Source organism: Triticum aestivum, unplaced genomic scaffold, assembly GCF_018294505.1.
Source record: "Triticum aestivum cultivar Chinese Spring unplaced genomic scaffold, IWGSC CS RefSeq v2.1 scaffold29736, whole genome shotgun sequence".
Classification (NCBI taxonomy): Eukaryota; Viridiplantae; Streptophyta; class Magnoliopsida; order Poales; family Poaceae; genus Triticum; species Triticum aestivum.
Window position 1 is genome coordinate 52,295 of NW_025227424.1, and position 16,355 is coordinate 68,649.

At 42.4% G+C, this 16,355-nt stretch overlaps 1 protein-coding gene across 1 annotated transcript; it reads left to right on the forward strand.

Moving 5' to 3' along the window:
- Positions 1-937: 937 nt before the first annotated feature.
- Positions 938-3,494, forward strand: LOC123172720 (uncharacterized protein DDB_G0271670). Its single transcript, XM_044589652.1, has 2 exons — positions 938-1,347; positions 2,731-3,494. Exons 1-2 carry the CDS (start codon positions 1,144-1,146, stop codon positions 3,196-3,198), a joined length of 672 nt encoding a protein of 223 aa, XP_044445587.1. The 5' UTR covers positions 938-1,143; the 3' UTR covers positions 3,199-3,494.
- Positions 3,495-16,355: the final 12,861 nt, after the last annotated feature.

The following is a 16,355-nucleotide window of genomic DNA, read 5'->3' on the forward strand; positions in this document are numbered from 1 at the left end:
ATCCCGATTGCAATCTCAGTTTCTTGTTTGTTCTTCGTTTGCTCGCAGGAAACAGACCCTCGTGGTCAGATTGATCGTGCTCCGGCGTGGTCAATAACCCTCGGAAGTTGGTTTAGCAATTGCTAAGGCGCGATGTCTCGCACGTTCGTAGTCGGATCGTCAAGGTCGACTCCCACAGAAAATGATAGCCACCATCTCATCGAAACATCGGGACACCTTAGCCTCTATCAAGGATGACCTTGGGATGCTCCGCATCAGCCTGGCTTGGTGAAACACCGAACGGGTCGTGCGGCACGACCCCTGGTAGCCCGCGCGTATGGCAGTTATCGGCATGATTTTGATAAGGAGGGTAGCACATCCTAAAAAAAAGATAAAGAGGGTAGCACACAAAACAAACGCTGAGTAGTATATGACTTTTTTCAAAAACGTTGGACTATATAAGAGCATTACTAGTAGAGCTCTCAAACCCTCGAACCCCTAAAATAACTGCTTTTTTATAGTTTTCGTTAAAAAAAGCCGTAGACTAGAACCCCTTAACCCTCAAACCCTCAAATTTTTTTAAAGGTCCAACCCTCAAACCCTCTCCCAATCCTCAAAAGTAAGGGTTGGGGAGCAAAACCTATCCCAACCCTCATTTGGCGGTTATCCTCGCGCGGGAGGGAAAAATCCTCCCAACTCCCGCGCCCACGCCCGCGGTCGCCGCTGCTAGTCGCCCCCGTCGCCGGCGGCCGCCCCGTCGACCTCCCGCGCGCAACGACAACGTCGTTCATGGAGAATATTCCATTATAAAGGTTGGGTTTAAGGGTTCTAATCCTTGCCTTTATTTTTTTAATGCGTAAAAGTGCATAAAAAAATTATTTTTGAACCCTTAAAACACTAGTGAGGATTTGAGGGTTCGAGGATTCTACTAGTAATGCTTCTGTGGCTCCAGCCAGGGAAAGGAGCCACTCTTGCAGCCCTTTGGCCAGCCCACCCCGCTGGTCTCGCTCACGGTCACGGGATACCCCACGCGACGAACACAACAACACCACGGCCAAAAGCGAAGAAGAAATTCCTCTTTCCCTTTCCACTTTCCTCCCCCATTTCCACCCACCATCCGGCAGGCAGAGGCCACCGGCCCCTCGCTCCTTGTCGCCGCTCTGGATGGCCACTGCTCCCAACATCGAGATGATCGCCTCTTCGCTGCGCAGCTGCTCCCTCAACGGCGGCGGCTGGCGGCCGGGCCGGCGCCACCGCCACGGCCACGCCAGGGGCGCTGAGGGCAGCAACGACAGCGAAGGCGTCACCGTCGAGCTCAACTCCGACGTCGCCCTGCCCTACCACTGGCAGCAGTGCCTCGACATCCGGGTACGCACACGTCCCCATCTACACATTCCGTCATTTGTTCCCCTTCACAACATCCGAATCGGAGGGAGAACGAACATCCGCCAGGGATGGGATCGATGGCCGTGCGCCCCCGTGCGCGTGCGTGCATGGGCGTGTGCGCTCTCCCAATCATTTGGACATAAATGACAAGCGGCTTACGAGGTAGTTGGATGCCTGTACTTCGTAGTTTTGAGGCCCGGATTCGATGGGTCAATCATTCGCATCATTTAATGGCCAAAGCGGCTGAACACTTGAGACGGATTGAGCTTCATTAATCGCCTCCACTTTTGGCCCCCTCTTTTGTTCTCTTGTTATTGGACTCTTGCATAATCTGTTCCTAGCCGGCAACTCTTTTCTCTTGCAAAATTTCCTTTTGATTATTTGATCCGTCTCCTTGTGATTTCTTTCCAGCTTTAGAAAGGCTCGACCCTTTCCGCTGGATGGCAACTTGTTCTCCCCCATTGCTATGCTGCTGTTTTCTCTTCTTGAAATACTACTAATATCCTAGTGCGCCATCAGATCTGCGTCTGTCTTGTAAATCCTGACATATCTGTGTGGATCCATTCCTTTTTGCTCTGTCTCCCTCTCTTTGTAAAGCTAGATTTCGCCATAGGTTTCTTCTGGACCACAGCCATATCGATTATCACCGGAGTTGTGAGGATCTTTATTGCGCTAGGATAGATGCCACCCTGCTTCCAACAAACAAGTGACATGAAAAAGTTAGTTAAAAATAAGGTGCGATGTAGCCTAGGGGTGTTTGCTTCCAGTTACTTTTTTTGTCGGGACTAGAAAAAGTTTTTAAGAGAACCAAACACTACCTGAATCTTCACCGTTCGATTTCCGAATCCTAGAAAAAAATATGTTGCGGGTTTTCTCATTTTATTTTCTACTACACAAATACTCTCCGCACTCGCACCTCTTCATTTTGATTCTCACCGCACTCATCTCTGTTTTTTTCCAAGCTAAAAACCACCACACCCGCAAAAAAAAACTAAAAACCAACACAACTGTCACACACTGACCGAAGAGAATCTTGCATATATTCCCTGCGAGGTCACGAGTTGCATAGAGCACATTTCATCTGATCCAGCAGTTCTATTCCACATTGCTCTGCCCCTGTATTGATGTCCATCGGTTCTAGTTGTCAAACATTTTCCTTTTGCTTGGTAATCAAACATTGTGTTCATGGCCTATCTCAAATCAAGATGTACATACATTTTGAAAGTTTTTTTTGCAGCATCTCCTCATTTCTATTTTTAGTTGATTTCTCTCAACATCTACTTTTTCCACGATTTTTCTCAACACCTAGATGCTACAGGGAATTTATTGAACTTGCTACCTTTTTTTCCTAATGATCTGATGCAGACGGGGCAAGTGTACTACATCAACTGGGAGGACGGCACCCGGACGACTATCGACCCTCGCACGCCGTCGCTTTGCTCCGCCTTGTCGACGCCGCGGTCCACCTGTTTCACTTCACACCGCGCAGCCTTCACTTCGTCGTCCAGCTCTGGGTACACCTCCGCGGCGTCCAGCGTCACCGGCGGCTACGGCTACGGCTATGATGACAGCGACGGCTATAGTGAAGGCTACGGCGACGACGAGGAGAGCAGCAGCAGCAGCAGCCGGAGCTCCGGCGTCTCGTCCGTGCTCTCGTCTTTCTTCCCTAGTAACGAGCCCTCCTCCAGCGACAGTGGGCACGCCACCAGCCACGTGCTCGTTGCGGTCGGGTGCAGGGCGTGTTTCATGTACTTCATGGTGCCCAAGAGCGTCGGCCTATGCCCCAAGTGCGGCAGCTCCGGCCTCCTCCACCTCGGAGCCTCTTACGCCTGAGCTGCCAGCCTGCTACCACCTGTTCCCCCGTGAGTCACTACTTGCGAGGCGTGGTGCAATTTCGTGGCTGTCATGGACTACCGAAGACAGCGTTTTGTGCGAGGAGGTCCCCAAATCGTTGCCACTGATTCCTGGTTCCTGTGCTTCTGTGCCAATGTACGGGACAAGGGAAGGAAAGAGACCCATGTCATTGCTTTCTCTATGTCCTCGTGGGACTCGACGACAGAGACTAACCTTCCGTCCTTCCATTTCAAGAGTGAACATTTGTGCTCTAATTAATTACCGTTGTTGGGTTAGCATTTTATTATTTTATACTCCATCCGTTCCTAAATATAAGTCTTTTAAGAGATTCAACTATAGACTACATACAAATCAAAATGAGTGAACCTATACTTTAGAAGGCGTCTATATACATCCGAATGTAATCTCTAGTAAAATCTCTAAAAGACTTATATTTAGAAACGGAGGAAGTAAAATATTGAAAGGGAGCAAACAACCATGACATGCATACAAAGTCTGTAGTTCTTTTATAACATAGTAAAAAACTACAAACACAGATGCTCACATGCACGCATACCCTATCCCTTTGAACACCGAGATATTGAGTCGGCATAACATCATAAAATTAACGAAGTCACCTCAGGTGCCTTTGTAGTTGATGAGAACGTCCCCTCACATTGAACGAGCATCACCGACTGAAATAAATTCAGAAAAATATGAGCACTACCGGCAAGTCCATGACTTGAACCTTGGTAGGTTGGTTCGAACACAAGAAACCTAATTATCTGAGCTAGGTTCAACTCGCACAGTATCAGCTAGTTGGTGCAGTGCTTACTTGGCAATTTCGCTATATTATTTTATTTCCAGATTTTTTTGGCGATTCAAACTTTTAGACATCATACAACATTATGAAGTTCATGTCGAATGAAGGGAGATTGCAGCGACCCGACCCAAATGGATCGAAGTCTTTGTGCTTAAGTGCTATTCCATGAATCGGCTTGCTAGCACACACAATACTTGATGAATAACAGAGTTCAATCACACACTTTATTACATCAAAAATCCTCAAATTGAGTATTTATTACATAAATATGGTTGAAGGTCATCTAAATCAACATACTATGGAAGCATAGAAGAATAATGGGCCCATCAACTCCACTGGTAGAATTGAGTGTAGAACAACGACCTATCACACATTACTCTTCGTCGGAATAATCTGGAACATGATAAATTGCAGCCGTGTCAGTCAGCATATGGAATATGCTGGCAATGTCACACCCTGAAATAAAAATGATAATTTTTATCTCTGCATAAAATCTGGTCGGTGGAAGGCTCTAAGATTCAAGTTTTTGAATAAATCTAATTTTGTCCTATATCAAATTAATTAAATTACTGATGGTTCCTCCTGCTCAATCCAAACCCAAATTTATTTATAACCCAATTCATTAAAAATGATGAGATCACTCAATAATTTCACTTCTAGATGCTCAAGTTGTCCGTAACCGAGGACAGGACTAATCGATTAGTTTTACACTCTAGGGAGGTTTGTGCAAATTTCCCCACAAGACTCACTCATCTTCTTTGTAGTCCTCACACTGCCTGATGTTTGAGAACCGGAATATCGAGACAAAGTCTTTGAGATATGTTACCCCTTAACAATGGATAGGCCGATACACCTACATTCCCCTACATCTGCTAGCCTACCCGGAATGGTTCCCACAAACTACTCAACTAAGCCAGAGCCAATAATAGCTTGTGTCCGCACACGTAAGCTTCTAGTCATGAAAGATTGTTTGATCCCTTTGAACCTGGGTGGCTTTCCATACAAGAGTGATCCCCTGGTTACTCCAGGACACTCAGGTAAATCCTTGGTTACTCCAGGGTGCCCCTCACCATGCAACTATTCCACCCAGATGTTTGATTAAAGTTATTAAAGTTGGTCATATCTACTACTCTCTGACAACTTTCATGATTTAGGAATACCACCCCGTCTACAATAGCAATGCTAAGCAAATAACTATAATAACTATTCCTGAAGTGTTTCAAGGTTCATAGGTTCCCACCTCAATGATCTACAAAGCATAACCACAACTTATTCCAACTCATGTACAGTATTAAGTGGGACTAAGTGCATATCAAAAACATGGGTATGTAAAAGTATGATCAAAGTGCGAACTTGCCTTGATGATGATTCCTGAACTCTAAAATTGATAGTACCCAGTCTCGCACTCCAAACAATCTAGCATAAGCAAACAATAGCACAAACATAAGCAATCAAAGATCCAAAATAAAAGCAAAGACTATAAGTATGCAAAAACTCCAGAAAGATCCAAACCAAGCTTCTAGACAAAAACATGTTTTAACAGGAGGTAATTTATGTGATTATGATGCTAGAAGAAAATAGATGTGAAGAGCTTCAATTTGCAAAAAGAATCAAATCAATCAGAGTTATGGATTGAATGTTATGGCCTAATTAAATTTAAACTTGAATCTAGTTAACTTCAAATTTCAAAGTTTCAAAAATATTATTTTCTGGGTCTGCTTGATAGATGGGATCAATATGAATCAGTTCGAAAAACAATCAATGCCATTGGATTTGTAGAACTAAACATATACTAATAAGAAACTTTGAAGAAAATCTAAAGAAGAAAAACTCTGCCATGGCATCGTTTCTAAAAGTGCTACGTTGCCACTGCTGCATGACGTTCCACCTGGCGCGACACGATTGGCTACGGGTATGCATTGTGGGGCTTAAGCGGCGGACGATCGAAAATCAAGAAAATTGAGCGGCTGTGGCTAAATAAAAAACATAGCGGTTTTATTTTATTAAACTGCTAGTTCAGTTTAACTAAATCGAAGAAAATCGGGTTAAACACATACCAATTTGCAGCTCCAGATTATATATAAACCTATGCGTTAATTTCAGATCGGATGGAGGAGGTTCAATGGCAGGTTACCGCAAAGGGTAAGCGACGGTGGCACTCGATGTCGACGGCCCCGATGCTCCAGTGGTCACAGCAGGTGGCGGAGTAGTCAAGTGGATGTGACGGAGCGAGATGCGTCCGACGGTGGTGAAAATGGTGATCGATGATGACGGGAGCGAGCGGGGCAAGCTCAGAGAAGCTTCACTGTCCGAGGAACTCCAGTGAGAATGGGCGAAGACGAGCCGGTGGCTCCTATGGGTCGAAACCGTGTCAAACGGGGTCACAAAGAAGAGAGAAGGCGACAATTAGATATTGAGGAGTCGAGGGTGCTCACCTGCGATGGATTTTCCTGTCGAACTTGCGTCGGTGAGCAAGATCAATCTCTCCCATACGGCTGGTAGGCGTGGTCTTGGGTTCAGAGTTTTTGGGCAAAAGGGAGCCAGGGTCACGGGGTGTTTATAGGATAGCTTCGTGAGCAAGGGGGAAAGCGAGGCGATAGATTCCCGAAGGATTTGAACAGTGGGCGACGAGTGCATGCGAGACTCGGACTCCTCCGGCATAGGGAAGAAGGCCTGGCAGGTGGTTCCCACCTATCGGCGAGAGAGAGAGAGAGAGAGAGAGAGAGAGAGAGAGAGAGAGGGAGGGAGGGAGGGAGGGAGGGAGGGAGAGAGAGAGTTGGTGGCGAATACCGCTTCAGTGGGTAAGTAGGTTGTGGGCCGTTTTTGCGGCTGGGCCGGTTGGCTGGCACCGGCCTGTTGAGACTGGGTTTATTTTATTTTTCTAAATTAACTAAACTTTTTTCTATTTAAATAAATATAGAGTCTAGACAAGGCTAAAATAAAATAGTAAAATATCTAGACGGATTCTAGAAAAATTCATAAATATATGGGCATATGTAGAGCCGCGTGAACCTTTTCTATGCCTTAAATGAAAACTTCCGAAAATACCTATTTTTGCTAGGCTTTAAATTTTTCAATAAAATAAAGTTCAAATAATTGAAAATTGGACTGAAATCATTTCCACCCTTTTATTGTTGTTTTAAGAAGTCATATTATGTTGTCTCTTTTATATTTATTTTGGATAAATGGAAAAAGAATTGAACTCCAACTTCGACCAACTTCCAAATTTGATCCAAAAGAGATTCAACTCTCTTGTATAAATTTTTGGAGAAGTCGTGCTATCTTCTCTCACAGGGGTCCTTGAGTTGCATGAAGTATTTGAATATTTGAAAAAATTAAAATAAGAGTCAAATGAATATTTGTTGAAGTCCTTCTATTCTCTCTCATTAGAATTATTTCATAAACTCTATTTTTTAAATATGCATGGAAATAGTGATATGCCTAAATGATTGTGGTAACATTCCAAATTTTGGGATGTTACAAATGTACCCCCCTTCAAATGAATCTCGTCCTCGAGATTCGAGTAGGCTATTAATTGGTTAAGGTTGGGTACTCCGAAAAATCCATATTCAAAGTATCATGCTTACTCCATGCTTGTTACTCGTACTCCTTTGATATGAATGAAAATCATGCACCAATATCGAAGAATGATTGTAATATTGGCACTTGATGAGAATCTTACCTAAGACTAGGGTATTATACACTCTTCTCATTCTGGTGTGGTTCACTTGTCCTTCTGGCTTCCGAAATTTTCGTTGCCATTCCGATTCTTCAACTTAGGACAATCTATCGCATACTGCCTTGTGTTCTTGCACTTGAAACATACGATGTGGCTGGTACGTCTCCAACATATCTATAATTTTTTCTTGTTCCATGCTGCTATATTATCATTCTTGAATGTTTTACAATCATTTTATAGCAATTTTATATCATTTCTTGGGACCAACCTATTGACATAGTGCCAGTTGTTGTTTTTTTGCTTGTTTTTTACTTCGTAGAATATCAGTACCAAACGGAGTCCAAATGCAGCGAAACTTTTTGGACAATTTTTCTGGACTAGAAGACACCTGTTGTGCCAAAGAAGTACCAGAGGGGGGCTCCGAGGGGAGCACCCACTTGGGCGCGCCTGGGGCCCAGGCGCATCCTATTGGGTTGTGCCCACCTTGGCCGCCTCCCGCACCGCCTCTTTGCTCTATAATTACCCCGAAAATCTAAAAACCCTAAGGGAGTTGACGAAACACGTTTCCAGCCGCCGCAAGTTCCAGAATCACCAGATTCAATCTAGACACCATCATAGAGGGGTTCATCATCCTTATTGGTGCCTCTCCGATGATGTGTGAGTAGTTCATTATAGACCTACTGTTGGAAATATGCCCTAGAGGCAATAATAAAAGTATTATTATATTTCAATGTTCATGATAAATGTCTTTTATTCATGCTATAACTGTATTATCCGGAAATCGTAATACACGTGTGAATACTTAGACCACAATATGTGATAGAGGCGGGGGTGTCCCGATCTTTCGATGAGATGGTAACTATCGATTTGGTGGAGACGACTTTGATGATCCGACTACAAACGTGCACGACGTTGCGCCTTAGCAATCGCTAAACCAATCTCCAGAGGTTATTGACCACGCCGGTGCACGATCAACCTGACCACGAAGGTCTATTCCTGCAAGCAATCGAAGAACGAGCAAGAATATGATAAAAGCAATCTGAATATTGCAAATATGTATGAAGTATTGATAAAGGTGGGGATCCGAAAAGTGGTCTTGGTCTGGTCGTTGGACACAAACGAAGCACACGAAGTTGCAATGGCTAACTTTTAACTAAACAAATCCCAAGGAAAAAGCTACTAGATGGATCTACTTATATAGGAGCAAGGGGTGGCGGCCAAGGAGGTCGGAGGACGTCCCAAGGCAGCCTAAAACTAACCCTAGGTCGTACAAGGCTCATGGGCCCAAGTGGAGGTGATGTAACACCTTTGGACTTGTAGTTTGACTCGGATTCTGCTGCAGCATCAGATTGTTTCGTCCACAACTCAACGCTCCGGACGAATTTGAAGGTGATTCCAATTGGATTGGAAAGTGCACGAAATCTAGTTTCCAACAAAAAAAGAATCACCCAATTCGGAGTCCGTATGAAAAACTTGTGTGCGTTTTGAGTCAGGTATGTCTGTGCAGTCCGAATCTGAATCCAGAACGTGAGAGACTTGGACTCTATCTTCTCTTGGGCCAAAAGTGACGTGAGAGAACTTTTTGGACAGCAAATAAACATCTCTTTCTTCCTTATCTTCATATGTGGATTGTACAAATGTCCCATACACCTGCAATTAGACAAAACACAAAAGTGTGTGAAGTATTTTTGTTCTGGATAACACAAATAGATTATTGAATAGTTTGCACTAGAAATCACCTGACAAATATGCATATATGCAATATTTTTGGTCATATCCAAGGTAGTCATGTCCTCATCATCCTCCCCTTCTTGAAAATAAAGCCGTCCTCGGCGTTGCTTAATCTGAAATGTGACTAACAAAAGAGACAAGGTGTACATGTTGTATATGTATATGTCATCCATTTTTACTTCCCTTGATTTTTGCATATATGACACATGAATAGATGAGTAACTTGCATAGTTCATAAAATCTAAAGCCAAAAAATTAGCACAAGAAGTAGAAGGAATGAAAATATTGCAACTCAGTTTGCACATATAAGTGAAGCTCTTATTCATTTCAAAAGATTGACAATGTTCATCATTAAACCATCCCAACATTGGTGAATAAACCTTACTTGCATCAAATTTACATGCTACAACATGCTTAAATAAGCAAACATGCAATAAGTCATTCAACACAGAATCATCACCAAGATTAGAGGTCATATCAAAATGATTAAACATTGGTTCTTTTGCATCAATAGTTAATTCAATGGGTGCACTCAAAATTGTTGGTATTTCAGTTGTTTGATCACATGGCAAAGTCAAATTATCAACGTAGTCCTCTAAAATAGGTGGTGTGATCAAAGTAGTGGGTAGCTCATCAGATGGTGCATTCAAATTGACAAGGCATTCATCATTCTCATGTAGAGATGGAAGATCAGTACCTTTGTCATTACCTCTTATGATCAACTCAGATGATGTAGCCACTCTCGAGGGCGATGTGTCACATGGTGGAGGTGATGTAGTCCTGACAACAACGGATTTGGTTGTCATAGTATGCCTAGTAGTTGAAGGAACAATCATATCAACTCTTGGAATGTGCACCGTGCGCTTGTTCTCCTCGTGGCCAACACGTCGTTTTATTTCCTGTTCAGCTTTGCAAGCAAGATGAAATAAATGGTCCATAGGATAACACTCTTCACGAATTAGTATCTCTTGAATATCACGGTTTAATCCTCCCCAAAATCTATCCATAAAATCATCTTCACTTTCTTCTAAAGAGGAATGCAACAAGGTAGTTTGTAAATCATCATAATATTTTGTTACAGTTTCACTACCTTGTTTTAAGTGTTGCAACTTCTTAATCATGTCACGAGTATAATAAGCAGGGACGAAAGTATGTCGCATGGCAAGTTTCAAATCATCCCAAGTAGTAGGTATATAATCAGGGTGTAACCGACAATATTCACTCCACCAAACCAAAGCATAACCAGTGAAAGAACCAACCGCAACCTTAACCTTTTTATGTTCATCGAAATTATGGGAAGCAAATATATTTTTTATGTCGAACTCCCATTCAATATATAAAGCAGGTTTAAAACGGCCATTAAATGGTGGTATAGATACATTAACCTGATCATGTGCATTTGGATATTTGTGCACCTCTCGTGACGGTTGTGGTATTTGCAAAGGTGGTGGCACGTCTCCCGCGATCGACGAAGCCCATGAATTGACTCTGGATCCTGTCATGATTAGTAGAACAAGAAACAAAACCCAAAAATAATGTTCCTATAACTACTAGGATGTGGTGGTAAAACGCTCACAGTAAAGCAAATATCAATGTCTTACACGTTCTTACCATGCAGCAGGCGGTGATCGGCAACCAGCGGTGTCAAGTAACTCCGAATATTGAGTAAAGCGATTGCCAGGGGAGCTTACGTATACACGGTGTAGAAATATGTGGAGCTGGGTTGGCTATATATGGTAGCAAAAAATTAGCAATAATCAATTCAAAGATGCAATGTTGAATAAACGCTCAACGACGGTACTGTGCTGGTCCTAGGCTAGACCGGACTAGAGACGCGAGCCTAGAACACTAATAAGGTCACGGCGTAGCACAACTAGCACCAATGAAGAATAGTAAGTAGCTCTTGACAGCAAGATATAAGTGAAGATCACAACGGCAGTGAAGATAATGATGAAAAACAACTGCCAAGCAGGATATATAAAAACTCTCTCTTCAACTTTCCTCTTGAAAAGTTTGCTACTAACTCAAGCTTTCCAATGCAAAAAGAATCACTCAATTCTGAATTGATATGAGGAGTTAAAGAATTTTAAAACTGGCCTGAAAAATTGGAACAAGTTGTGTTCACGAACTTCGGAGAGCAAAAAGACCTATTTAGAAGACGATTTTGAGGTGTCAAATATTGAACTAGCTTCTGCAACTATTTACATGCGGCTCGTCGCTAGCTTCAATTTGAGTACTCACGGAGCCAAAACGGACTTCATCTGAGGAAGATACACCTGTTTTACTGAACAGTGCGCAAAACAGATTCTAATCCGAATTCAGGTACGAGATTGATTTTAGATAGATCCGATTTTTTTCTTCTTCTCTCTTTTTTTTCCTCACGCTTTTTTTTCTTTTTCTTCTCTCTCTTTTTCTTTTTTTTTCTTTCCTTTTTTTCTCTCTTTTTTCTCTTTTTTTTTCTCCCTCTTTCCAAGACAAACTAGATAAGATGCAGATTGGATCAGGCAAAGATGTGAATGACCTCAACTATGATTATGACAATGAACAGCGCGTAGCACGTGGTGGAAATTAATAGATGGGATGGTGGACAGCGGAAGGGATAATGATGCAGCGGCGGCGTGACTAATGTGAACAGAACTCGAAACTCTAAAGGAACTAGACACTAAGACCAGCAACTGACACGACGATGCAACCGATAATTCAACTATGCAAGCAACGAATAGAAAATTGCAAAGGCTCAGACTGGCTTGGATAAAGGATGAACAGATCTAACTTTTTTTGTGGCTTTTTCATGAACTATAGGTATGAATGACAGATGCGATCTAAACTATGAAAAACTGTAAAATCTCACCGAGCAACCTGAAAACTGATACCACTTGATAGAGGCGGGGTGTCCCGATCTTTCGATGAGATGATAACTATCGATTTGGTGGAGACGACTTTGACGATCCGACTACAAACGTGCAACGATGATAGAGGCAAAGGTGTCCCGTCTTTCGATGAGATGGTGGATTTCGCTTTGGTGGAAGTCGACTTTGACGATCCGACTACGAACGTGCGAGGACGTCGCGCCTTAGCAATCGCTAAACCAACTCCGAGAGGTTATTGACCACGCCGGAGCACGATCAACCTGACCACGAGGGTCTGTTTCCTGCGAGCAAACGAAGAACAAGCAAGAAACTAAGATTGCAATCTGGATATTGCGAATATAAGATGAAAGCTTTATTGATCAAGGTGGGGTTCTGTGACGCCTTTGTCTGGTCGTTGAACACAAACGAAGTACGCGAAGTTGCAGCGATGGCGAACTTTTAATCTAAACAAAACCCAAAGTCTAAACGATGCCCTAAGGGCTGTATATATGGAGGAAGAGGGGGGGAATTTCGTGGCCCTTGGTGGAGGGGTCCGAAATCAACCCTATCTCTTGTTTCCCCACACATACGGACTCTAAAAATAGCCTATACTTATGTATTTCGAAATTACATGGGCCTGGCCCAATAATAAGGTGACGCAGCACCTAAAATAGCCTCGGGACGAAATTTATGAAGTGGCATCTTGTATATTTCGTCCAAGGCTTCATGCACCCATTATGGTGGCTTCAAAGTCCTGAAATCATCACTTGTAACTCCGTTCTTGTTCCCCTTGCGCATGCCATCATCTCCATGCTTGTTCTTGCTCCAATGTTCATCCTTCTCCAAGCTAGACCCTTCATTTGTAAGCAAAACAAATGTATCCAATTTAGGCAGCATCATATTCTCATGAACATTAGAATCATTACCAAGAAACGAAAGTACCTGGTAATTTAGTTGGCGTGCACGAGCTCTAGTAATTGGTCCAGTATGTATAGCAGCAGGGGCTGTGGGTGTAACAATTGTATTGATGTCCTCATCATTCGGAGTCCGTATGAAAAACTTGTGTGCGTTTTGAGTCAGGTATGTCTGTGCAGTCCGAATCTGAATCCAGAACGTGAGAGACTTGGACTCTATCTTCTCTTGGGCCAAAAGTGACGTGAGAGAACTTTTTGGACAGCAAATAAACATCTCTTTCTTCCTTATCTTCATATGTGGATTGTACAAATGTCCCATACACCTGCAATTAGACAAAACACAAAAGTGTGTGAAGTATTTTTGTTCTGGATAACATAAATAGATTATTGAATAGTTTGCACTAGAAATCACCTGACAAATATGCATATATGCAATATTTTTGGTCATATCCAAGGTAGTCATGTCCTCATAATCCTCCCCTTCTTGAAAATAAAGCCGTCCTCGGCGTTGCTTAATCTGAAATGTGGCTAACAAAAGAGACAAGGTGTACATGTTGTATATGTATATGTCATCCATTTTTACTTCCCTTGATTTTTGCATATATGACACATGAATAGATGAGTAACTTGCATAGTTCATAAAATCTAAAGCCAAAAAATTAGCACAAGAAGTAGAAGGCATGAAAATATTGCAACTCAGTTTGCACATATAAGTGAAGCTCTTATTCATTTCAAAAGATTGACAATGTTCATCATTAAACCATCCCAACATTGGTGAATAAACCTTACTTGCATCAAATTTACATGCTACAACATGCTTAAATAAGCAAACATGCAATAAGTCATACAACACAGAATCATCACCAAGATTAGAGGTCATATCAAAATGATTAAACATTGGTTCTTTTGCATCAATAGTTAATTCAATGAGTGCACTCAAAATTGTTGGTATTTCAGTTGTTTGATCACATGGCAAAGTCAAATTATCAACGTAGTCCTCTAAAATAGGTGGTGTGATCAAAGTAGTGGGTAGCTCATCAGATGGTGCATTCAAATTGACAAGGCATTCATCATTCTCATGTAGAGATGGAAGATCAGTACCTTTGTCATTACCTCTTATGATCAACTCAGATGATGTAGCCACTCTCGGGGGCGATGTGTCACATGGTGGAGGTGATATAGTCCTGACAACAACGGATGTGGTTGTCGTAGTATGCCTAGTAGTTGAAGGAACAATCATATCAACTCTTGGAATGTGCACCGTGCGCTTGTTCTCTTCGTGGCCAACACGTCGTTTTATTTACTGTTCAGCTTTGCAAGCAAGATGAAACAAATGGTCCATAGGATAACACTCTTCATGAATTAGTATCTCTTGAATATCACGATTTAATCCTCCCCAAAATCTATCCATAAAATCATCTTCACTTTCTTCTAAAGAGGAATGCAACAAGGTAGTTTGTAAATCATCATAATATTTTGTTACAGTTTCACTACCTTGTTTTAAGTGTTGCAACTTCTTAATCATGTCACGAGTATAATAAGCAGGGACGAAAGTATGTCGCATGGCAAGTTTCAAATCATCCCAAGTAGTAGGTATATAATCAGGGTGTAACCGACAATATTCACTCCACCAAACCAAAGCATAACCAGTGAAAGAACCAACTGCAACCTTAACCTTTTTATGTTCATCGAAATTATGGGAAGCAAATATATTTTTTATGTCGAACTCCCATTCAATATATAAAGCAGGTTTAAAACGGCCATTAAATGGTGGTATAGATACATTAACCTGATCATGTGCATTTGGATGTTTGTGCACCTCTCGTGACGGTTGTGGTATTTGCAAAGGTGGTGGCACGTCTCCCGCGATCGACAAAGCCCATGAATTGACTCTGGATCCTGTCATGATTAGTAGAACAAGTAACAAAACCCAAAAATAATGTTCCTATAACTACTAGGATGTGATAAGGACATCAATACAATTGTTACACCCACAGCCCCTGCTGCTATACATACTGGACCAATTACTAGAGCTCGTGCACGCCAACTAAATTACCAGGTACTTTCGTTTCTTGGTAATGATTCTAATGTTCATGAGAATATGATGCTGCCTAAATTGGATACATTTGTTTTTCTTACAAATGAAGGGCCTAGCTTGGAGAAGGATGAACATTGGAGCAAGAACAAGCATGGAGATGATGGCATGCGCAAGGGGAACAAGAACGGAGTTACAAGTGATGATTTCAGGACTTTGAAGCCACCATAATGGGTGCATGAAGCCTTGGACGAAATATACAAGATGCCGCTTCATAAATTTCGTCCCGAGGCTATTTTAGGTGCTGCGTCACCTTATTATTGGGCCAGGCCCATGTAATTTCGAAATACATAAGTATAGGCTATTTTTTAGAGTCCGTATGTGTGGGGAAACAAGAGATAGGGTGGATTTCGGACCCCTCCACCAAGGGCCACGAAATTCCCCCCCTCTTCCTCCATATATACAGCCCTTAGGGCATCGTTTAGACTTTGGGTTTTGTTTAGATTAAAAGTTCGCCATAGCTGCAACTTCGCGTACTTCGTTTGTGTTCAACGACCAGACAAAGGCGTCACAGAACCCCACCTTGATCAATAAAGCTTTCATCTTATATTCGCAATATCCAGATTGCAATATCAGTTTCTTGCTTGTTCTTCGTTTGCTCGCAGGAAACAGACCCTCGTGGTCAGGTTGATCGTGCTCCAGCGTGGTCAATAACCTCTCGGAGTTGGTTTAGCGATTGCTAAGGCGCGACGTCCTCGCACGTTCGTAGTCGGATCGTCAAAGTCGACTTCCACCAAAGCGAAATCCACCATCTCATCGAAAGACGGGACACCTCGCCTCTATCAAGTGGTATCAGTTTTCAGGTTGCTCGGTGAGAATTTCCAGTTTTCCTAGATTAGATTTATTTTCTTACCTATTGTCCAACAAAAAGCCACAAAAAAGAGTCGGGTAGCCACGCTCCGTTTAGGCCCAAAATTTTTCGAAAACGCATTTTTCGAAAAATTTTCTGGCTATCCTATTTTTAGGTGTTTCTGAGTGTTTTGAGACAGGTGCCATTATAGGAAGTTTTTTTTGACCCGTTTCCAGTTTTTGGGTCCGGGCAGTAAAAAAAAAAAATTGGTCGAAA

Bases quoted from the DNA above. Each gene is read 5' to 3' on its own strand.
- LOC123172720 (XM_044589652.1), top strand. From the start codon at position 1,144: ATGGCCACTGCTCCCAACATCGAGATGATCGCCTCTTCGCTGCGCAGC. The intron at 1,348-2,730 runs GTACGCACACGT...GATCTGATGCAG, and splicing joins AGCAGTGCCTCGACATCCGG to ACGGGGCAAGTGTACTACAT.